General features: G+C 31.9%; 2 protein-coding genes and 2 long non-coding RNA genes across 32 annotated transcripts in view; 1 reads left to right on the forward strand and 3 right to left on the reverse strand.

Moving 5' to 3' along the window:
- Positions 1-4,922, reverse strand: part of LOC107626153 (putative disease resistance RPP13-like protein 1) — a 76,349-nt gene extending 71,427 nt beyond the window's left edge. For 6 of the 11 annotated variants that reach the window (XR_002358094.1, XR_002358097.1, XR_002358098.1 and 3 more), the window contains exons 1-12: positions 4,530-4,920; positions 4,387-4,450; positions 3,784-3,839; positions 3,574-3,649; positions 3,407-3,478; positions 3,202-3,289; positions 2,701-2,959; positions 1,967-2,082; positions 1,017-1,237; positions 864-892; positions 685-772; positions 149-239 (exon numbers count right to left, since the gene is read on the reverse strand). Coding sequence is in view for 3 of the 11 variants with exons in the window: in XM_021116475.1 (XP_020972134.1) it covers positions 149-239; positions 685-772; positions 864-892; positions 1,017-1,237; positions 1,967-2,082; positions 2,701-2,959; positions 3,202-3,289; positions 3,407-3,478; positions 3,574-3,649; positions 3,784-3,839; positions 4,387-4,450; positions 4,530-4,685 (1,316 nt within the window). In the remaining 8 variants the exon portion in view is untranslated. Of the gene's footprint in view, positions 1-148; positions 240-684; positions 773-863; positions 893-1,016; positions 1,238-1,966; positions 2,083-2,700; positions 2,960-3,179; positions 3,290-3,332; positions 3,479-3,573; positions 3,650-3,783; positions 3,840-4,386; positions 4,451-4,529 lie in introns of those variants that run through there. The other 5 variants (XR_002358099.1, XR_002358100.1, XM_021116477.1 and 2 more) reach the window with 5 other exon arrangements.
- LOC107626154 lies at positions 8,181-15,494 on the reverse strand. Of its 15 annotated transcripts, none has more exons than XR_002358116.1 (13): positions 14,872-15,493; positions 13,783-13,917; positions 12,131-12,395; positions 11,789-12,038; positions 11,567-11,617; positions 10,792-10,947; positions 10,423-10,616; positions 10,048-10,129; positions 9,815-9,981; positions 9,682-9,727; positions 9,214-9,308; positions 8,860-8,911; positions 8,555-8,757 (listed from the first exon to the last, which is right to left on the reverse strand). XR_002358116.1 is itself a non-coding variant. In XM_021116492.1 (12 exons), exons 8-12 carry the CDS (start codon positions 10,146-10,148, stop codon positions 8,332-8,334), a joined length of 738 nt encoding a protein of 245 aa, XP_020972151.1. In that variant the 5' UTR covers positions 10,149-10,616; positions 10,792-10,947; positions 11,567-11,617; positions 11,789-12,038; positions 12,131-12,395; positions 13,783-13,917; positions 14,872-15,011; positions 15,086-15,467; the 3' UTR covers positions 8,181-8,331. The 15 variants fall into 15 exon arrangements, 6 of the variants coding, with proteins under 6 accessions (XP_020972151.1, XP_016184437.1, XP_020972155.1 ...); XR_002358117.1 differs by having other exon boundaries at positions 10,071-10,129; positions 14,872-15,492; XM_021116492.1 differs by lacking the exon at positions 9,815-9,981 and having other exon boundaries at positions 8,181-8,757; positions 9,214-9,326; positions 10,048-10,616; positions 14,872-15,011; positions 15,086-15,467.
- Positions 15,913-18,372, forward strand: LOC110269083. The gene is made up of 2 exons (XR_002358122.1): positions 15,913-16,322; positions 16,409-18,372. It is a non-coding gene; the product is annotated as an uncharacterized LOC110269083 (long non-coding RNA).
- On the reverse strand, positions 18,143-22,749 carry LOC107626156. Of its 5 annotated transcripts, none has more exons than XR_002358119.1 (7): positions 22,390-22,749; positions 22,146-22,224; positions 21,053-21,104; positions 19,465-19,632; positions 19,310-19,354; positions 18,951-19,029; positions 18,143-18,458 (listed from the first exon to the last, which is right to left on the reverse strand). It is a non-coding gene; the product is annotated as an uncharacterized LOC107626156 (long non-coding RNA). The 5 variants fall into 5 exon arrangements; XR_002358120.1 differs by lacking the exon at positions 22,146-22,224 and adding an exon at positions 22,225-22,274; XR_001617493.2 differs by having other exon boundaries at positions 22,146-22,274.

Below are 22,755 nucleotides of genomic sequence, written 5' to 3' on the forward strand. Positions count from 1 at the left end.
GAATACGGAAGAGCTTTTACTTTAGTATTTTATAAAGCCATCCGAATGCAAAATATTTTTTAATTTCCATGAATCAGTTCTGAAAAAAATGTTAACTCTAGTATTTCAAAAGCACAAAAATAGAAGAATCTAGATGCACTTTCCATACCTCAAGGCATCAAGTGTGGCACCAATATATCCATGCAAGTATTTGACCCTTGACTCATCTTGTAATGATGCATTGCTTGGTGTTCTTTGACCTATCCACATGATAATGCAAAGTTGCAAACCAAATCTTTATCAGTAACTATACAGTATTATAAAATGCATGCATTTCAACCTAAACTTAGCATATCATGCACTAAAATTGTTAAGTAATTTAAATCTTAACATAAATTTCTACTAAATCTATACCACTAAAGTATCTTGATCTATATCATACACCAAGCAGTTAAATTTAGTGCAATTAGTAATTCATTTCGTTAGTTCACCAAACCCATCTTCAACAAATCCTCCAAGGATTCAGTAATTCAGTCATAATTTCCATAGAACTTAAGATGCTCACTTATCAGGATGATGAGACATAACATTTTTTTTTATCGGAGTAGGTATGTGAATAATCTTCTATGTGAATCTAATGGTCATCTATGATTTCTTATTCAAAAATACAGAACTATCAGAAATGCCAAAGTGAAAGGGATTTACCATTTTCATATATGAATATAGGAAGATTGCCATAGCGGAGCTTGAATTTATTCAATTCTTCCTGTAAACCCCACGGTGCGACGGGGTACTGATTCAGTCAAAGCATTCAAAGCCACATTAGTTGTACAGTAAAGTGATGTAACTGGTAAAAAAAATGAAAAAGGAAAGAAAAGAATCACCTCTTCATTTGAAAATGGATTCAGTCCAGCTGCCAAAACCAAGAAAGTACTCATTATTCATAAATGAACAGTACATATAGTTGTGGACATGAATGAAAACTATCAAATAATGTTAAGAGAATTGAAAGTTCATTTAGTTGGAAATTTCATTACAGATTAGTTTTGCAGCTATATCTGCTGTGTAATCTCTCAGATTGTTCTTCAGTGCTTCACTATTATCTGTGATATTAGCATTGGTGTAGTGAATTAAACCTATGAAATCACATGAACCCTTAACCTGTTCAGATTCGCGATTCGTGAAGGATGGAATTCTTGCACCAGCAGTTTCTCTCATGGAAATGGGATAGTCTCCATGCAACAATGGCTCCATAATCCTGCAATAGAGCAGGGAAATAAGAGTACAATATCTTAACTTATATAATAACCAGCACAGAAACTTGACATAAAAGTTCCTTGAGAATATTTCACCCAAAAGGAAGCTCTCAAATGTGTTAATAACTTGAGATCAAATAAAAATAGTATCATGTTCAATGGAATAAAGCACATTTTAGGCCTAGTGGTCGATAAGCTGTATTTGGTAAGTCTCTCAGAACAAATACTGAGATAGAGAGTAGACAAAATAGTTATGTCTCCGTCTCCATTGTCCCCAATTTCCGGATGGACAAGAAAAAGATAGCTTGTGCAAAGTATCTTGCGTTACACAAGGTCCGGAAAAGGGTCATACCCAAAGAGTGTAATGTAGGCTGTCATAACCTAATACAAGCATTAGTAACTGATTCTACAGCTTGAATTTGTGACCTTTAGCTCACACAGAGACAACTCATCTCCAAGACTCTCCTTTTTCGGATGGACAAAAATTAGTCAATTTTTTTCTACATAAGTTACTTATTTATTTTTGTATCTATATCCTTCAAACAAATTGTATTTTATGTTTCTGTATTTCTGCCCAACGACACTATTGAGAATAAAAAGGTTAAACATGAATTGTAACTTCATTGATACACTCATATTATGTATATATGTTAACTTGTCTTAAGAAGAAAAACTATGAAAATAAAAGCAAAAGAGAAGTGAATTGAACTAGTGTAGTGTTTGTATCTAACCAACCAACAGTAAAATCTCGATATCTTTCAGTTGCTGTTCTGTCTTTTTCTGTATTTGTATGAGGGAAAAGCCCAAATATGTAGATAGTGATACCAACAAATCCATGTTGTTTGTCCTGCAATTTCAGACATGTATCTCCGGAATCACATTCTTTTGCAACCAGGTCAACAATTTTCAGCAAGGAGACTAAATCCAATATAAATAGATTGAGGGTCAGAATAATCTTTTCTTGTATATGAGTTGAACTTCTTGCCATTTAACCACATACAGAAATTATTAAGGAATAGCACATGAATATAATAAAGATTATATATGTTATTTTGGAGGTCTTAGAGTTTCACTTGATTTTCACTTGGTTTCCTTAGTTTGAAAGTTTGTATTTAAGTTCCTATATTGTATTGGATTATAAATGCTTGTTTTCTTCTGAAAGTTAATGTACAATATAAGGACTTGCTACAAACTTTTGAACTAGAAGAACCTAATTGAAAAATGTTAGTATAGTAACTAGACTTAATTAGAACTGTCTAAATTATAATGATTTGATCGAATTTAAAATATATATATAACAGAACTTTATTACAAACTTTTAAACTATACTAACAAATTGAAAATTAAGTGAAATTATAGAGACTTCCAAAGTAATTTTAGAAAAAAAATACAAAGTAAGATTTGAAGTAAAATATACACTCTTTTTCTGTGGAAAAATTAAAGGTCTGGTATTATAGTATTATACCTTATATTTTGTCCTATACAATCTTACAGCTGAAGAATGTGCTAACAAAATGTGATGAACTACCAAGTAAGGCTCAGTTGTTGAGTTTCCCCTGATGCTTTTGTTAACACAAAATGGAGGAGAACAATGCTGAGGTGGTACGATTGCTTGATCATAACCACCTAGAGCAATCATATTTGGCTCATTCACAGTGATCCAATACAATACTCTATCACCAAACTCTCTAAAACACACATCTGCATAATTTGTGAAGTCGCTTCTGCATTCACACACACCAAGTAATTTATCCGTTAGTTTTTTTTTAAATGCATAGGGTTTGCTAAATCACATATGAATGTGAAAGGCCTATTATCATATGAAGAAGCTAAGCAAGATGATAATAACAATAAGGAAAATAAAGTGAACTGGAGGATTTACATCCTTGTGCATAAAGTAATTAATTCAGTATAAGTTTCATGAACTAATGCTAACAACATTACAGTGCAAGAGATCAAGAAATACATCATTTGAGGACTAATCCATCCTCCATATTCATCTTCAAGTGCCTGTGGAAAATCAAAGTTGTTTAGTGTCACATGTGGTTGGATTCCTGCTCAAGGCACAAATGGATAAATCAGTTTAAGAATCAGAACTGACTGCAACTTTGTTCTGTTCTGGAAGTAATTTTCAAAGTATGGTTCTACAAATTAAGAAATTCATATGAAACCATTGCTGATCAATTCATTGATAAGATTGTTGTAGAACTCTAATGCCTTGGGATTGATAGGTCCTCTACCATCTGAGAACAAAGAAAATCACAACTTTCAAATGCATTCAGAAAAGCCTTTAATGAAGAAAGAAATAAAAATGTACACAAGTTTGAGTATTATATACTTGGAATCAATCTTGACCAAGAAATGGAGAATCTATAGGCTTCAAGGCCTGTTTCCACCATCAGCTTCACATCTTCCTGCATTATATATTCCCAAAGAAACAATTAAAATGTTAAAACTTTTTTCAGGACTTTCAACAAACAGGCGAACTGCAAGCAATGCATTATTGGGCAAAGGAATATAAATTGAAGCTAGGGCCATGTCTATTCACCTTATATTTGTGGTATCCATCACAGGCTACATCTCCATTTTCTTCATGCATGTCACCTGTGAATTTCAATTTGAGAGGAATGCATGTGTGCATAATTAAACAATAGATATAACTAAACCATTTTTTAGTACTAAGAACCTAAAATGTAAAAATCATAAGGACTAATGATTAAACTGTTTTTATATGATAAAATTACTAAAAAGGGTATAAAATGATTATTCGCACTTATATAATATTTGATAACCAGAATCAATTTGACCAAAGCTCAACCTAGCTTGTATTATGCAAAGAGAAAGGTTAGGTGAATCCATAAAAGTATGTTAATACTCTATATAGTATGTTAATACTTTTATGCTAACTAATACCTTTTATGCTAATATGTTCTGCTTCTGCATGCTTTTGAACCTGTGCTTTTCTATATCCTTAATTAATATTGAAAAAAGTTTAATTTCTTTAACTTTTCAAACAAAACTCTAGAAAACTGAAAATAAACCTGTGGAAATACATTGAAACTAGAAAATAACACTTTTTTTTAACTTAACACAAAAAAAAAATTAAGAAAACAAACTCATGAAAAAGACAAAATGGAATAGCAATACCAACCATCATGGGCAAAGGTATCCCAAACACTAGGTGTTCTTCCATCTTCATTAACAGCTCCTTCCCACTATATACATATATATATTCTTATAAAAACAATCATATATTACATTATTTATGTATATATGAAGAAATTAAAGATGAACCTGATATGCAGTTGTCCCAGAACCAAAGACAAAATCAAGTGGGAAGTCATTTATGCTGTATTCATCAACACTAAGAACTACTCTCAGTGGCAAATTCAGAAGTAAGAGAATGAGATTCAAAGCAAGGTTGAAGGATGCTTTGGATTTGGATTCCATCAACTATGCTTGTGTTTGTCTGCTATGTTAGAACCTGTTATACTATTTCTTCATTCATTTCATGAAAGCACTCAAATGTGGTTTCAGTAACAAGATAAGTTCATCAGTCACCAAATATATTTGTGTGGACTAAATGTGTCTAAATATAAATAATTTGTATTTAAATATATTGATTTATGAATTACACTAAAATAATCAAGTGATGATGACACTTATTATGCAAAAGGATGTAGCAGTTTAGGATCAAATGCTGGCCGGCATCCTTGCTATATTATATATCCACTGGAATGAGAACCGGGCAGTAAATTAAGTAAATTAATGATAGTATATAATAAATATTAAAAATTGTTATTTTTGTAAATTAAATTAAATATGTTCAAATTAAAGTTAAATTTAAAAGGTGTTTTGTTTAAAATAATTTGTAGTACAAAAAATTTGGATGTTAAAATTGTACAAAGTAATATTTTTATTTGGTAATTTAACTTTTATATTTGCCTCTCTTTCAAAAAAAATTTTTACATTTGCTTTGATTGTTGTTAGAGTTGTTATTTTCTTTTTTCTGTCGTAAGTTATTGTGAAGACATGTTCTTTATGAATTGTTGAGTTGTATGCACTTTCTATTGTGTTATTTATTTCATCTTTGCATGTATGTTTTTTTAAATATGTGTCTTAAATTTGTATGATTTTCTTTCTAATTAATCTTTTGATGGGTATGTGATCTTCGTCTGATGATATTAGTATTGGCGAAGTTGGTTCCTATAATCAATGAATAATTTAAATTAGAAATAAAAATGATGTCTTGAATAAGCAAATTTTTTCTGGAGTATTACCTATTTTATTTGTTGTAATGGATGTTGAGGTTCAGTATTTTTGGTTGGAACAAATGTCTTGGTAACAGTGTATTGTTGACAATCTTTTTTGAGATTAAAATCATTTATTTTGAATTCAAATATAAGTGTTTTAATGGCGTCGTTTTAATAATTATATATATGTAATTACTTTAATGTTTATATATAAGCTAATTTATATCAGAATTATTACTTTATATTTGGATGGTAAATAGTTTTGAAATAATTTATTTTGCTTAAGTTTTATGAGAAACATTATTGTATATATGGTAAAGTTATTAAAGTGGGTATGAAATTATATTTTGCATTATTTGATATTTAATATTGAGGTTAGTTTAATAAAAAATAATTTCAAATAAAAAATAATAATAACTTATTTAATTCAGTATTTATAACAATAAATGAGATTATCGTTATATAAATTACTTTATTTAAAATAGTTTAATTTGTGATTATAGTTAATATATATTATCTCTGTTCTACCGCGCTCCACCCCTTCAGCCGGGTCAGCCCCTCCAGTCGTGCTCCCTGTCTTCCTGTGCTCACTACTCAATTTGCTCTCTTTTAGATTTTTTTTAACTGTTATTGTTGTTAGTTAATTTGTAAACTCTAATTTTTCATTACTGTGTGGTTTAGGATTGTGAATAATCTTAAATAATTGTTATCCATTAATCTATGAACTGTGATTTTTCATTACTTTGTGGTTTAGGATTATGAATAATCTTGAATAGTTGTTGTTAGTTAATATGTGAAGTGTGATTTTTCATTATTGTGTTGGTTAGGATTGTGAATAATCTTGAATAATTGTTGTTAGTTAATCTGTAAACTGTGATTTTTCATAATTGTGTGGTGTAGGATTGTGAATAATCTTAAATAGTTTATCATATGGCATTTTATGGTTTTTTTTTTTAATTTGACTTTTGAGTTTGTATTATGAAAAAGATCATAATATTGTGGTTTAAGTAATATTTTTACTTTTGATGATATTTTAAAGTTTATATTAGATTATAATTATGTTTTACTCTGTGTATTTATATTTTATGTATTATTTTATTAAAAAACAGTTTTTTTGGTTGAACTACAGTCAAACCAATTAAACTAGTAAATCAGTAGTTAGAACGGTTTGATAACCAGTTTGATTTCAAAACTTTGCTATAATGACAATGTATTGTAGGTACAGCAGTTTTTAGCTTTTATTTTTAATTAGAGAGCAGCTTTACAAGAGTGATTATGGCTAATTGGCTAACTTAGAGTGAACTTGACAAATTTCTAGGAATAGTTTTCATTATGGCTTTATGCAATAAAAATGGATGTTATTAAATTTGTTTGGGATGAAATTGGGTTGGAATTATTCTTTACTTTTTTTAAGTAAAAAATATTTATATGAATAAACATAATTGATCAAAAAACATGAAAAAAATAATTTAAAATATAAATTCATTTTTTAAACCGAAAATATACAAATTTGTTTCTTAATCAATTTAAAAAAAAATGGATAATCAAAATATAGTATATAATATATTGTAAAAAATTTGAAGATGCTGCCTGATCAAAGAAAAAAGGTAAAGTTACTCAGCTCATATGTATATTTAGATTTACATGTATGTATCTTAATATGTTTTGGATTGGTGTTTTGTATTTTTTGGGGAGAAATTTAGTGGATGTTGAAAGGTAGGAGATGATATGTGTGGTGACTTGTGAATGTATCTATTACCTATGTATGAATTTATACTCTTTTGGTGATTGAAATTTTGTTCTGTTACTGTTTTAGTTGTGTGCTGGATATGGGGCTTGCGCGTGGTTAATAAATAATAATTGGTCTTGCAAATGTTTATGCTTCCTTGTCATATGCTAAATACTTTAGTTGGTTTATGAATCTACTTGTGTGTCTTTCACTTATCTATTATATTTCACTCAGTAAATCACTATTACCTGAAACCATTTTCTTTCCGGTATACACCAGCTATAGACATATGGAGCATTGTATGCATTTTCGCAGAACTTTTGACTGGAAAGCCTCTTTTCCCTAGGAAGAATGTTGTCCATCAATTGGATCTCATGACTGATCTTCTTGAAACACCATCTCTTGAAGCCATTGCCACTATAAGGTTTTTGTTTATTTGTGGCAATTTTTTTTATTTGTCGAGGTTTATAACCCCCTCCAAATAGTTTGTAGAAATTTCTAAAACCCCAAAAAATTTAAGGTGCTTTTGCGGAGGTTTTTAAAAACCTCCGCAATCTATTTAGTGGAGAATTTTATGTATGTTTAGTAGAGGTTTTATATTAAACTTTTGTGGGGGGTTTTAAATCACTTTTGTAGCAGTTGAAAACCCCCACAAATTGATTTTTTAATTTAATAAAAATGAACTATTTTGTGAGATTTTCAAACCTCCACAAATCCTATAATTATTTATTTCTTTTTAATTTAAAAACATTCTTAATCTCATCTCATTTACATACTCTGAAATTAAAAATTTATTTTTTAATATCAAAATTTAATAAATATAAATGCCATGGAGTATAGCATTGAAAAGTGTTCCTCCTGAATTTTCATTAATAATTGGTCCTTATTGATATAAATCAATAAAGCCTTGATTCTTCGACTGAAGAATCAAATCTAGAGGGAAAAATAAATAAATAACCATCAGAACCAAAAACCAAAACCAAAATCAAAATTAATGTGGGATAATACACATTTACACAAAACAAACAACAGTGTACAGTGTTACAAATTTACAATTTTTGCTCAACACATGGATTACTGATTTTACAATATGGTTCAAAAGTGATGTATTACTTCACCTATTTTCCAGCAACTTGAAGGCTGTCTCAACCAGTGAGTGAATTGTTAGATTGTGCCTGTTCAATCCAACAGTACCAGAGAAAACATTGAAGCTTTCAAGCTCTGATGTGATTTCTAATACACCTTCCAGCACCTTCTCCATTCCCATATGCTTGAAGGTATCTATGTTTTCTGCTTTGTCTTTCATCATCCAAATCGCAAACTCTATGGCAAACCTCCTTATCCTCAGCACCTTTGTTGCCGGATACTTGTGCTTCTTGAGAATATGTACTAGTATACTTGCCAGTTCAACTTCAATGATTCCGGCTTCTTGAAATACATAGCTTGATTCCTGAGAGGACATGAATGTGAAAACATTTGCTGCTAATCCAACCATGACTTCTTGTAGCTTGTTTTCTTCTGATTTGATTGCCAGAAGTATCTGCATAATTTAGCAATTTGTTAAAATTCAATCTACATAGAAACATAATATGAAGTTCACATTCTGATAACACAAGATCATAATGATGAGAGTAAAACTTACTGTTGGTGCTGCGCCCATAACAACCTTTAGCTGGTTGAAGCATTTTGATCCGCTAAAGTAGAGATAACATTAAATTGGGTGCAAAATATCAATAATATACAAAGCAGAGATGACCAAAATCAAAGGAAGATATCATTTTGAATCAAGAATGGAAAAAAGATGTCACTAAAGTAGAGATAACACTCACATCTGACATTATGCCCAACCCAAGAATCTATAAATTCAGTCATGTCAAACCAAGTTCTTAGACATTCAGAATCTATAAATTGTATCAACCACAACTTTCGTTGACTTATTTTATATTTTCTAATATTTACTGTTATGTTCCAAGACAATTAACAACTAAGTTCTTACACTGGAGGCATGTATCCAAATGTTCCCACAAGACGAGTATGAAGTGATAAAAAGCTTCCAACTTCCCTAAGTTTAGTTAGCCCAAAATTTGCAACCTGGTGAATTTCCAAAACCTTATTAGACAGTTTTAATATTAGTCTCATCAGAAAAAAGAAAACAAAAATTGGAAAATAATGATTATTACCAAGAATATTACAATAAACTAACCTTTTCACGGAAGTACTTATATATTAATATGTTAGCAGGTTTCACATCACGGTGGATATAAACAGGAACAGTGTGAGATAAAGAACTAAATGGTTAAAATGGTAGTTAGGCACAAGTATCAATAGAGCTGAAGTGCCAGAGAAAGCTATTAGGATCCTCCATTATACCTTGCATATACATAATATACAATAATGCAAAAAATTTCATAATTGATTTTGATAACATACATGTGCTAAACTATAGATATGAATATGTTATTACCAATTCAGATGAAATCTCCATAAGATAATTAACTCTTCCTAATATCCTGCAAAATGAAACCATCCAGAATTAAAGGCTGATGATTAAGTTTGGTACATAACATTCTTAAAAAAATCATATTATAGAAGCTTACTCATCAAGAGATATATGATATCTTTAATTTCAACTTTGCTAAACACTCCAAAAGCTGCAGATTATAGCCTTGGATTTATATACAAAAATCTTTGCTTGTTATTATTCCTATATGGAACTCACTGTTATGAAAACTTGTGAGAGTTACACTGTGATGCTCACGGGTTTCTGCTATGTGAATTTTGGTTAGAACAGAACACAACAATAGAAGAACATTTTATAATTTAGAGCTACCTTTCATGCTGACATATTAATACCTTCATGGCTCCACCACCTCTTTGTTGTTTTGTGGACTTTTTGTGTTGATCTTCACCAACTAGCATTGAAATTTTCATCAAAGGGTTTGCAAAATCATATATAGATAGGACCACTAATCTTGTAGCATTATTAGTATTATTATTATTATATTTATTATGTATATGTATGTGGTCCCTTGCCACGTCTCATCAATTTTATTCGTTTGCCAAATGCCTAACTACCATTTTTACTATCTTTAACTATCAATAAAATTATGCAGATAAGCTACTAATGGTCAAAGATAATTTATTTTTCCTTTTAATTCTGGAAGATTATATAACATTATTAAAGATATAATTGGCTTGCTTTTACTTGGCCTCTCAATTCTGCAAAATAGACTGCTGCAAATCTACCCTGACCAATTTTGTTATCAGAGCTGAAGTTATTTGTAGCCTCGGCTAGTTCTTGATAAGAGAATTCCATCGATTTTGCCGCCATAATTGCTGGAAGGCCAGAAGCACTAGCAGCTGTGGATCCTAAAGTTTCATATTCACCACTGCTAGATGCTTTACAAGGATAAGGAAAAAAGAAACAAAAAGTGTTATTATTATGAATTCATGATCACAACATAATTAATTCATTGAACATTTTAACATTGTGTCATAGTTAATATAACTTAATCAAATAGAAAGAAACAAATAGTAGATTAAGAAGCCTAGAATTTCAATAAAATACAGTTACCATCTTGGGTTGAACTTGATATAAAATCTTCTGTTGGCAATTTAATTTTTTCTTTTTCCTTCTTCTGGAAATATCTAACACAAGCACAAATTAATAATGGCAGAACCCCACTTGTTCAAGCTATAGATATTCCAACAGCAACACCTTTAGCTAGACCTGTTTATATAAAAAAAATTAATAATTTAAGCTCGGTGGCAATGATTTCTTGTGTTATAGTCATCAATATAGACAACTTTCTTTGAAGTTCAGAGAGCTAGAACTGTTTTGCAAGAAAAAAAAAAAAGAAAAATGAGAGTTAAAAAGGATAGAAACCAAACATGAAGCCACAAAAGTAAACCTAGGATTCTTCTCTTATTGTTGCTACTTGCTAGTTGCTAGTTGCTACCCTCAATCAAATTCACACCTTCCTCAGAAACTAATAATTCAGTTACACAAATTGTAAAGAAGATCAAATGAGTTCATATGACCAATTCACCAAAATAATATTTTGACATAAATCAGTGAAAGCACCAGATACATCCTTGACTATTTCATTTCAGCATTCTGGAATCTTTAGAATGGTACCCTAAAGTAAGTACTCTTTTCAAGAATTAATATGGTTTCCCATGAGGTAATTATCAAAGATGAAAATTATGATTTCCTGTTTTCTCTTCTATCCCTTTTCTTCTAAGGACACGGAGTCCGGGAGAAGGAGATTTAAATTGAAATAAAACAGAGATTATGTACAAGGCCAAGTAAGTAAGGGCATGCAAGAAAGGAGCACAATTGAATATACCTCATCAACAGAATGAATGTTTCGCTGGTCAGCAGTATACATCAGAACATCCTGTTAAAAGATAAAAAAGGATAAAATAAATTAAAAAGCGAAACATTTCCTCTTACATTGAATCATTTCAATAATGAAATTTTGAGAAATCACTCTCCTTATTTAGCAGTAGAAACCATTTGACCAGAAAAGAAAAACACAAGTGGTAGTAGTGAAAGAGTATAAACTCACTCCAGCCATTGGCATAATTGACATTGGCTGGCCATCCCGGAAACGAAAGAGTCCACCATTGAAATCCTTGCCATAATTATTTAAATAGCACACCACCTTTGATGAACCAAAATTGTCAACAACAGTATTAAATAAAATTCAATAAAAGAGAGGAGTAATGGAAAGTGGAATCCTGACTGCAAAGTGCCGCTGTTTGAGGTAGGGTCTGTTATCATCACTATGACGCCCAATGCTTGCACCTCTGCTCCAGCTGTTTGATGATTCATAAATACAATAAGGTAAAGATTGTAAAAGAAGTAACAACCAACAAGCAATTGATGGTTCTTAAGATAGAGTAGTAACCTGATTAGAGCAGTGAATAACAAAGAGCTCGTATTAATTAGAACTCCATAACTTAGTGATGAATTAGTGTTGATGAATTAATACAAACATGTCACACAGAAAAATAAATCATTATTCGAAAATTCATTGATACATGCCACCAGAAATCAGTATCACAATCCCAATAGGTTACAGAGAAAACAGGGTTGATAACCACAGCAGTTCCGGTGCAGAAAACTTCATCAGCTTCTAACAATTCTTCCACTGGAACACCACGCTCCTCTACCTACAAATTATTCATAGACCAAAGTTTCCAATTAATTCTTGATTTCAATACTAATTGAAGGAAACAACAATGTAATAAATCACCTGATAACCCACTCATTCAATGCTTTATAAGCCTACAGCAAACAACATTAGACCCTTACTAGAAGCAGTGATACTCCACAATCCATATAAACAGATTTTAAGTCATGATTTAATCCAAAGAACATGTTTTGCCACAAGTCACAACCAGTATGTGGTAGTGCACAATGAACTCTAACTCAAATCTAATCTGAATACATGTATTCCATTCTTGAATTCTTTCTAATCCAAATAGACACTGACTAACATTTCATGCAACTAGTTCTAGCACACACTTGATTATAAAAATCTGTTAAGTATACTACCATTCAACACAAATCTGTTATAAATACTTTAGTTCCATTCAAATCTTCACTCAAACTAAACATATGAAGTTGAAAAACATTGCATGAGTTACCAATTTCTACCCCGTTTGCATCTATTCTCTCTATGAAAAATAAATGGAAACAGATAACACATGATTAACTATATCCAAGAAACAGATAACACACACTTTGATTAACTATATCCAGAAAATAAAATAAGACACAAGCATATCACTTGTTCTTCAAAGAAGCAAGACAATTTCTTAGTACACCACAATACACAACTCTGATATCTGAAATAAAAGAACTCACCTGCAAGATTCTACCTCTACTTAATCTCAATAAAATAACTTTGTTGTTAACTTTGAAATCAAGGCTGCTAAATTCCCTTACCCAGATTTTAGAACAATCTCAAGTTATTTTAGCCCATTTTTTTAATTTTTTAATAAAAAACTGCCTATTTAAATAAAAAATAAAAAATAAAAATAAATGGACTAGTTTATCTAGCTCAGTGAATTTCTTTTAAATGGACTAAGCTTTCATTTTAGAGACGCACATACTTGATATATAATTAGTCAAGTAGGCCTAAATGGACCATACCAACTTGTTTGATAGCTATAAGCAACTCTAACATTGAGAAGTAATACTTACACTATTTTTTGTTATATCTTAACCTATTGACTTTTTTATTTAGAAAATAGTATACAATTATTTTTTATTTTTTCAATTATAGTTTTTTTTATATTGAAAAGTTGGAAGTGTATAAAAAGGAGTATTATTATTGCAAGTAACACAACTTGTCTAATATTAAGAAATATACAGAGTTTATTTAGAGAAGAAACCAAAATAATCAGGAAATTAAATACCTGCAAAACTTTAAAGATAGACTAGATATCCAGAGTAGCCAGCAGTAAAAGAAAGTCAAGTCTAATAACTATATATTTAAGCATAACAGCATTGCAAGTCTAATAACTATATATTTAGCCAAGTAAAACACTGCACCTGAATCCCGAGGGCCCATTTTCTCTCAACAGGGATCTGTGGTCTCATTCCTACTTGATAGTCCATATAACCTGGAAAGTGCCCAGCAACCGGAGAAGAAACTTCACTGGAATGATTACGATTGAAACCAGCATCCTAAACAGTTACATTATAAAACCAAAAATAAGCTTTTCACAATATCCTATTTGAAAAGAGAAAACAAAGAAATCTAATACCAAGAACAGAAAATCTACAACTCCAGCACAAAATCCATAAGACAATCAAGGACAACACTGAATAACTATCAAGGACAATCTATAACTTTCTTAGTAACAATCATCTGAATAACTATCAAGGACAACATCATGTACATCATCAAGAGACTTCTGAGCAATCTCCATGCACTTCTCAAACAAGTCTTTATATAGATAACAAAAATCAATACATTCAAATAAAGCATCACTACCTTTATGTAGATATTCTACCTCTCGAGAGTTATAAGCTGATATAGTTAGGTGAGTGTAGTAATTAAATACCACTTTGCAACAAAAAACCAGCAACTTCAGCTAATTACTTTCCACTAAGATTACTAGGAACGTAGAACTATATATAATATTAGCTGTTAAATAAGGAGTTTTGGTGAAATGCACAATAGGATAATACTATTCATTCATATTCATTAGTCAATATCATGTCTTAATCCTTAAACTATTAACTAAAACACAAAATAGAGCCTCCTTAATCTTTTTTACTATTAAGGAGGCAACACAAAACAGAAGCATAACAAAATAAAAAGAGCAAGCTGATGCATTAAAGGCTGTGATGCATTAAAGGAAAGTAATCAGGATTTTAAATATATATATGCCTTTGCCTCAGTCTCTTTCATGTTAAAAGCCTTAGTCAGCTCCAAAATATCTCTAAATCAGACTGATTAAGCATGAAAATGGCAAGTATCAATAGATTATAAACCATGGCAGTTTGTCAAAACATTGAATATCAAAAAGGAAATGGAATTTACAAGTTATAATGCAGTCAGGACATAAAATAAAATAAAAAAAATCAACATAAAACTTAATTAGTAATGATGTCTTGGCATAATTAGAAATCAACCATATATCTTGGCAGCTTCCACGATGATTCTGGGCAGCTCCAGTGATGGTGGAAGACCTTCAGCAGCAGCCAAACAGAAACGTTGGTTCCCACCTCAGTAATGACAGTTACAGTAGCACAAAGAATCCGAACTCAACAAACTGAAGGGCAGAAACAGCTCAGGGCAGTGGACGTTGAATATGATTAGGACGGCAACAAGGCAGTAGCAACTCACCCCCGCTAGTGGCTCCAATCGCAGCAACTACGGCATTCGACGGCAGGGAGGACGACTTTCCGCAGCTCTGAAGGTGGCAATAGCTGCAGCGGCGCTGCGGTGGTGACGGCTGGGCAGGCCTTTCCTCTCTTCTCTTCTTCTCCCGGTCCTTCTTCTCTCTACAGTGGCTGCTTTTGTTTGTTACGTTGAAGGAGGGTGAGGTTGCGGCTGTTAGGGTTAGGAATCGGGGAAATTAGGATTTTCTGAGTTAGTTTGGGGATTTTGGGTTAGAAATTAGGGATGTTATAGTGAGTGGTGATGGCGCAGAGTCTTCTCTGGGTTGGGGGTGGCGTGAAGAAGGGAAAAGCTAAGCTGGGGTTTTACACTTTTATGTTTTCATTTTATTTGGCTAAGTGTTTGTATGTGTATTATTTGCCGAAAATTGAAAAAAAAAAAATATTAAGTGTTGGACATTTGATCTGAGATACATTAGATAGCACTTTTAAAGTGTACCTGAAATCTGACAAATAGGTTATTTTTTAAAAGTGTACTTTTTAGTGTAAAAAGTGAACCCATAGCTTTTAAGATAAGGCTATACTTTATAAGTGACATTTATAATATCTAAGGCTACAATTTTCAAGTGATGCCACAAATGTATTTTCTATTCTCCTACGAAAAAGAAACACGGAAGAAAGCGTAACCTATTCCTATATTACGCTTTTCAAATGTAGCCTAAAAAAAATGTGGTTAAATGGATATTTTTTTTTGTAGTGTTCTCCCTCTTCTTCCTCTTCTAATTTTTTTGGTCTAAGTTTTTTTTTGGAGTTAAATTTGTTTGGGTTTAATCAGAGTAGGTTAGGCACTGGCTATTGGTTTAGAAAATTGGGCTTAGAAATTTAAACTAGTTTTAATTAATGGAGGTTTTATATTTTGCCATAAATAAAATATGTTATGGAGGTTTTTCAAAACTTCCACAAAAAAATCTCCATAAACAAGCAGAAATCTTGTAGTGTGCTAGGATCTGTTCTTCAGTTTCCCTTCCTCTTTGCAGTCTTGTGTGTTTTAGTTTTTACTCAATGCAACCTTGGTTGCATATTAATAGGTAAGGAATGAGAAAGCTCGGAGATACTTGAGCAGCATACCCAAGAAGAAGCCAGTTCCTTTCTCCCAGAAGTTTCCTAATGCAAACCCCCTTGCTCTTCGTTTGTTAGATAGAATGTTGGCCCTTGAGCCTAAAGATTGGCCTTCTGCTGAAGAGGTTGAATTCTGAATTTTCATCCGTCTTTGGTTCAGTTTCTTTGGTAATCTTTTATTAACTTGGTATCTTGTGTATGATATTGTTAGGCGTTAGCGGCTCCATATTTTAAAGGCTTGGCCAAGGTTGAGAGAAAACCTTCTGCCAGCCAGTTACAAAGATGGAATTTGAGTTTGAGAGACGCAGGATAACAAAGGAAGATGTAGAAGAACTTATATATTGTGAGATTCTAGAGTACCATCCAAAGATGTTAAAAAAATTTCTAGAGGAAGCAGAGCCAACAGGTTTCATGTATCCTAGATATTGTTGTCTATGGCTGTAGCCAAACTCTTGTTTCATCCTTATTCGTTGCATTTCTTTAACCACTCAATACAATTTTTTATAATTGGCTATTCCCTAAATATCTCTATGTAACAGTTTGAATTATTAACCATAAGCCATGCCATATTTGCTGGCTTTTTCTTAGTATTTAATTCCCCATGCAAGTGGACTTTGAAAGTAGAAGTTCTTTTGTAAATAATTAAGGCTGAATGAGTATTTACGGTTGATAAATCTTTTTTTCTGTTACTTTACTCGATTGTATGTTTATTCAAACGTAATAACCAAAGTTACTTTACTCCATAGTTTGATTATACAGTCTCTTCTAGTTTAGGTGTCATTGATGATATATTAATGAAGCCTTTTTGGCTGAGTGTTTTGGTTTGCTCCTATAGAGAATCCCTTGGAATTGAAAAAAGGCAAACAACTAGAAAGAAAGTATCCAAACTTGGGAATCTATCATTACAAAAAAGAATTTTGGTGGTTGATGCTAATGCAGTGAACAGAAAAGTTGCAGAAGGTGTTTTACAGAAATATAGGGCAACAGTTACTTGTGTCGAGGGTGGTAGGGCTGCTCTACAGATGCTGAAGAAGGTTGATAGCTTCTCAAGATGAATTACTAAAGAACTTGCAGAGATGGATGATCTGCATCTGCAGTCTTCTCTTGGTATTTCATGAAGCATAGGTCAGTGTGGGCATGTAATAGATGATACATCATTGAACCTGTCCTTATTCCAAGACGCAGCCCTTTAAAAGATTGAAGTAAAACATACTCTATAGAATGAGCAAAGAAGATAAATTCATTTTTGTTTATAGAACCAAGGGAAATGTCATCCTGTAAATTTTCTCGTTTAGACCTTTTTAGTACTTGGCTACATTCTTTCATGCAATTTTTCCCAATAACAAGATGGGAGGGAGGCATCGTTTTATTCTCCAATTGACAGCTTTTTTGCCATTATAATTGAAGATCAAGTTTTGTAAGATATAACCGTGGATCTTGTAGTATAATTCACCCATGGAAGTAACATGCTCCTTTTTAAATATTATATTTTATCCAAAATTATTTAAAAAATTAAATGGATTGCTTACATAAATGTCAACAGAAATTAAATACTCAGGTAGTTATTAGCTATCAAATAAGTATCGATCGTTCTTCATTGCCATTATCGCTGAAACTGGCGACATCTCACCCCAAAAAGATAAATCTACATCTCATAATTTTTTGTTGATAAATAATTCACAAATGAATCCTCTAAAGTGACATGATATATGTATAATAATTAATAAGAGAATTTATATTTCCTAAATACATCCGTATTTTTGCTTGTTGCCCTCAGATGTTGAGATCAAGAGTGAGTAAAGATTTTCCAAAACCTTTACACTTCAAAATTACAAACCACCACTTTATTATACAACCAATTCCTCTCTATTACACTATTAATAAAATGTCGAGCTAACAAAAGTTAAACTGAACAGGTGCAAATGCCTCTTTAATAATGTAAATCTAGGGCAATGAAATAGCACAATGTCCTAAATTGACATTTATTCACATTATAACAGTAACAGTTAAGTTATTAAGGTATTAAATTTTACAATTCTGATCTACAATACAAGCATCCTGAAAACAAGGAGGCTAGATCATCCAACAAGAACTTAAGAGGGGAAAATAATTCAGAATAAGAAGGAAGAGCAGATCAAATCCACCTGACAATATCCAACATTAGAATCGCATAAAGAATAAACAACAAGAACACGTCTAAGAGCAGCATGTCCCTCGAGAGTGTCCAACCATGGATGGCCAGGAAAAGTCTGTGGCAGATCCTGTACACATGCATGAAGAATTATTAGAGAAAGGGAGATAGAATCAGCAATTTTAACATGCATAAATTAAAAATTCCAATTGTTCTGAACTAATATCAATTACAATAACCATTTGAATGGTCGCATTAAACACCCTAACTTCCCTTTAGACCTTTACAAAATGTAAGACCCTACGCAAAGCTGATACATATTATTCAAACTGTACTGAATATCACACAAATTCCCCTCTTTTCCTGCTCAGCATATACTCACAGCTGCATTTTGAAAGAGTTCTGGAAACTGCTTGATTGGATTATACTTACTTTGTATGTTCTAATTACAATAGAGTTTGTATCATTTTTCTACTCATATTTATCTATATAGCTAGGAACATTATCTTTATCTATAAAATTGATATATATGCATAATAAAGAAATAATTAATAGTCTACTCTCAGTTTCCAAAATATCAGAATATCCATGAAAGTGCAATTTTAATGTACACAATATTAACCTGCTGATAAGAAAGCGGGAGTGTATCACTGCTCCACTCAAAAGAAATAGCCAGGAATAATAAGGTGTAAATCTTGCACCTGAGATGAACATTGAACAAGAAAAACAAATTACCATACAATGAAAAATATTGGGCTGTGCCAAACTCCCAATTCAAATGACCTTTATTGCCAAAGAACGATAATATTATTATTAACCATCTTGAGATGTTTTACTAGATATTCTCAAAACATCATGACAACTGTCTTTACAACTATAGATGCTACTGCTAGAAAGGAACTTCAGGAAGTCAGTAAAAACTAAAAATACATAACTAATAAACTAACATGTCTGCTACGAAATTCCATGACAAATATTTACTTCAATGAGAAGGAGTCATTGCAAAATCAAGACAAGATCTCTAGCCTGCAGGAACATTTAAAAAAAAGGCCTTGATAATCTAATGCCAACAGTTACCAGGAAGCAAACATTGGATACCAGAAAAGTTGTATATAGTAAGTAAAAGAGAACAATACCTGTTCATTATAGAGCTAACAAACGGTAATGTTAAATTGGTACTGAGAAGTGGCAGTTGAATCTGAATTGGCTAAATCAAACAGCTCCTCAAATCAACAAGAGAGAGTTTGCTATATGAGTTTTCACCGGTGATCAAATTGTTATGAAATATGTGTATTGTGACATTCCTGAAAATGAGGGCATATTAGAGAAAGGCACTTGTCTAAATTAGTGAACAGTACCAAGGAAAAAAACCACTAACACAGGACAGATGAACATAAAATCGCACAATAATCTTTCACTTACTTTTTACCCCAGAATATTAACATGGTAATAAATTTCAAGAAACCTAAGGTAAACTAATGGATCTTGTTGCTTAATTAGGCCATTATTTTATTATGATTCATGCATTACATACTTCCTTCTTCTATTGTTACTTAACCGAGTCAACCAAGTGCAAAACTATTTTTGTAAAATAAGAAAATTTGTACATATTATAATACAACCTCCTAAGTGCACTGATATCACCAACTACTTTGTGACAGGAAGTCATCCCTGTAAAGAATATATGTAAGCATAAAAATATAACAGAAAGAAAGGTGAGCCTGGCGGGAGGAAGTGAAAAATAAGATCGTCCCACTGGTTCAACTGAAAATTAATTATAAACTAAATTCAGGGTAGTTCTTTGAAGATGTAGATGTCATGCAGCATTCAGAACATCGGATATTTAACAATATGGACACTTTGAGGTTTATAGCTTATTCATTAAAATCACCAATTCAACCTTGAAAAGCTAGTTCCGTTAACTATGCAATTATCATTGGATCTAATTAGAATCATAGTGCATGTTTGTCTTGGCATTGAAAAAGTAGCCCAGTTAATGAATTGAAGCATGCAAACCAAGTCTCAATTCATTTCAAATATGCTCAATAAAATTGAGCTGAGCTATGTCCCAACTCCCAAAGCCCAAACATGATTTTAGCCTCAACTTGTGTTAGTAACGTAATATAGTTTGTGTTTAAAGTAATGAGCTAATGATACATCCTCTAAGTCATACTAATCCAAATTGCAACTGGTATAATAACAAGTTTGAAAAAAGCACCGAGGAAACTATCCCTTTTCTCAAAAAGCACTAAAACCAGATATTAGAAGTTTTATTATATATGCAAATAAAAGTATAGAAATAATTATATTTTTGTAAAATTTTAAGAAAAATACTTCCTAAACAATTTAAATGAGCATCGCCATGCATAATAAACATGCCTAGATGGAGGCAACAGGAATATATTTTTGTAAAATTTGTTCACAAAAGACTTCCCAAATAATCAAAATCTGCATTTCAATTAGCTACATCTTCCGTATACTATGACAAATGCTACTGGCATGCTTGTTATGAGCTGTAAGTGAGTGAAAGACCAGTTGATACAGTGAAAGTGTGAATCGAAGCAAATTTCTAGTTTGTAACAAAATCAAGTACTATCCAACCTAAAAGTCAAATCACTGACAATTGTTGAACTAATCACAAACTAGGAAGACCTAAATATAACTGGACAATTCAAAGAAGGAATGAACAACTGATCTATTATAAAAAATTATCAATTAAGTTACCTAGCTTGTTCTGGGCAATGAACTGGCATCTCTCTCCCCACTTTACCCAAACCTAGAAGCATTCAATTTATTTTACATGAACAAAGTGTTGGATTAACAACTAAATAAACAATGATATTGATGGAATCATCAAAGAAACCACACCTTTAAGAAAATAGATAATGAGATATATGGAAAGATACATATATGAATGGTTCATGCAACAGATGAATTTGAGCAACATAAGACATAGCATACTAAGATATCTAGGACCTAAGAGGTAAATTATAAATTTAACCATGACAACCAATCCTTTAATTTCATTGTTATAAATTATCTTTGCAATTAAAAAGGCAAATTCAGCCTGTGCATCTGCTTTCCACCAACTTTAAAAAGGGAGATATCCATACAAGTTCTCAGTGAGCATGAAACAATAATGACATGTATCCTAGGAATTACATCAAATAAATAAGTAAGTTTTGACTTTAACGGAATTACTTTGTTACCTTGATTTCTGACTGAATAAATTAAATTTTTGGCAAAAAAAAAAGAGAAATAATGCATTATAAAAGAAACCTTAATTTAAAACAGTATATTTCATCTCCAAGGAAATTTTTATTTCTTTCATTGTGGTTCATACAGGACAGTTTCATCAATCAGTTAATATCTTATCTGATTCATATAAGAATTTATTGAGCTGACAACAAGCAAAACCTGTGTTTATAAAATGACCGGGTCATATTCCAATGACAGTCAAGAAATCAGATATCAAAGTATTAAAAAAAAAAAAAAACAGGACCTGCTTGAACAGATGCACTTACAGTGTAGTTCAAAAAAATATGCACTTTGGAATACTTTTCAATAGAATTGCTAAAATAAGAACATAGACAATAATTAACAACTGATAAATGCTAAAATAAGAACATAGACAATAATTACGAAAGAGTTTTGTATCATTTTTCTACTCATATTTATCTATATAACTAGGAACATTATCTTTATCTATAAAATTGATATATATGCATAATAAAGAAATAATTAATAGTCTACTCTCATAGTTTCCAAAATATCAGAATATCCATGAAAGTGCAATTTTAATGTACACAATATTAACCTGCTGATAAGAAAGCGGGCGTGTATCACTGCTCCACTCAAAAGAAATAGTCAGGAATAATAAGGTGTAAATCTTGCACCTGAGATGAACATTGAACAAGAAAAACAAAGATCCGAATGACTGGGATTTCTTCAATCCCAACCCAGCCACGTGCATGTCCACACACATAAGATCATCTCAAAATACAAGGAGAAGGAAAATTTGGAAAAGACAGAACAGGGGAAGCGACGATGCAGGGACTCACCAACGGACTACGGTCTACGACGACTCGGCGACGGCGAGGTCCCGAAACCAGAAGACGACGAGCGACGGCGACCCGACGAGTTGCTTCTGTGGCCGGCGACGAGGATCCCAGGGAAGGCCGCGACACGTGGAGACGCCGGCGAGCGTGACTGAGACGAGATTCGAGTGAGACTGAAAGAGACTGTGGTGGGCTAGTGTGAGAGAGAAGAGAGAGTTTCAGAATTGAGAGACAGACGTTCTTTGAGAGAGATGTAAGAAAATCCAGGGAAGATGAAGAACACTAAACAATACTTCAGAATTTTTTTTGTTCTTTAGATTTTTTTTTTTTTGTGTATGAATGAACATCAGAAATTAGAGTTTATGGAAG

Source organism: Arachis ipaensis, chromosome B02 (assembly GCF_000816755.2).
Source record: "Arachis ipaensis cultivar K30076 chromosome B02, Araip1.1, whole genome shotgun sequence".
NCBI lineage: Eukaryota > Viridiplantae > Streptophyta > Magnoliopsida > Fabales > Fabaceae > Arachis > Arachis ipaensis.

Coding starts and splice junctions, on each gene's coding strand:
- LOC107626154 (XM_021116492.1), bottom strand. CDS start 10,148: ATGAAAATTTCAATGCTAGTTGGTGAAGATCAACACAAAAAGTCCACA. Junction 9,327..9,681: donor TGGAGATTTCATCTGAATTG/GTAATAACATAT, acceptor CTGTCTAATAAG/GTTTTGGAAATTCACCAGGT. Junction 8,912..9,213: donor TTTGGATACATGCCTCCAGT/GTAAGAACTTAG, acceptor TCTCTACTTTAG/CGGATCAAAATGCTTCAACC.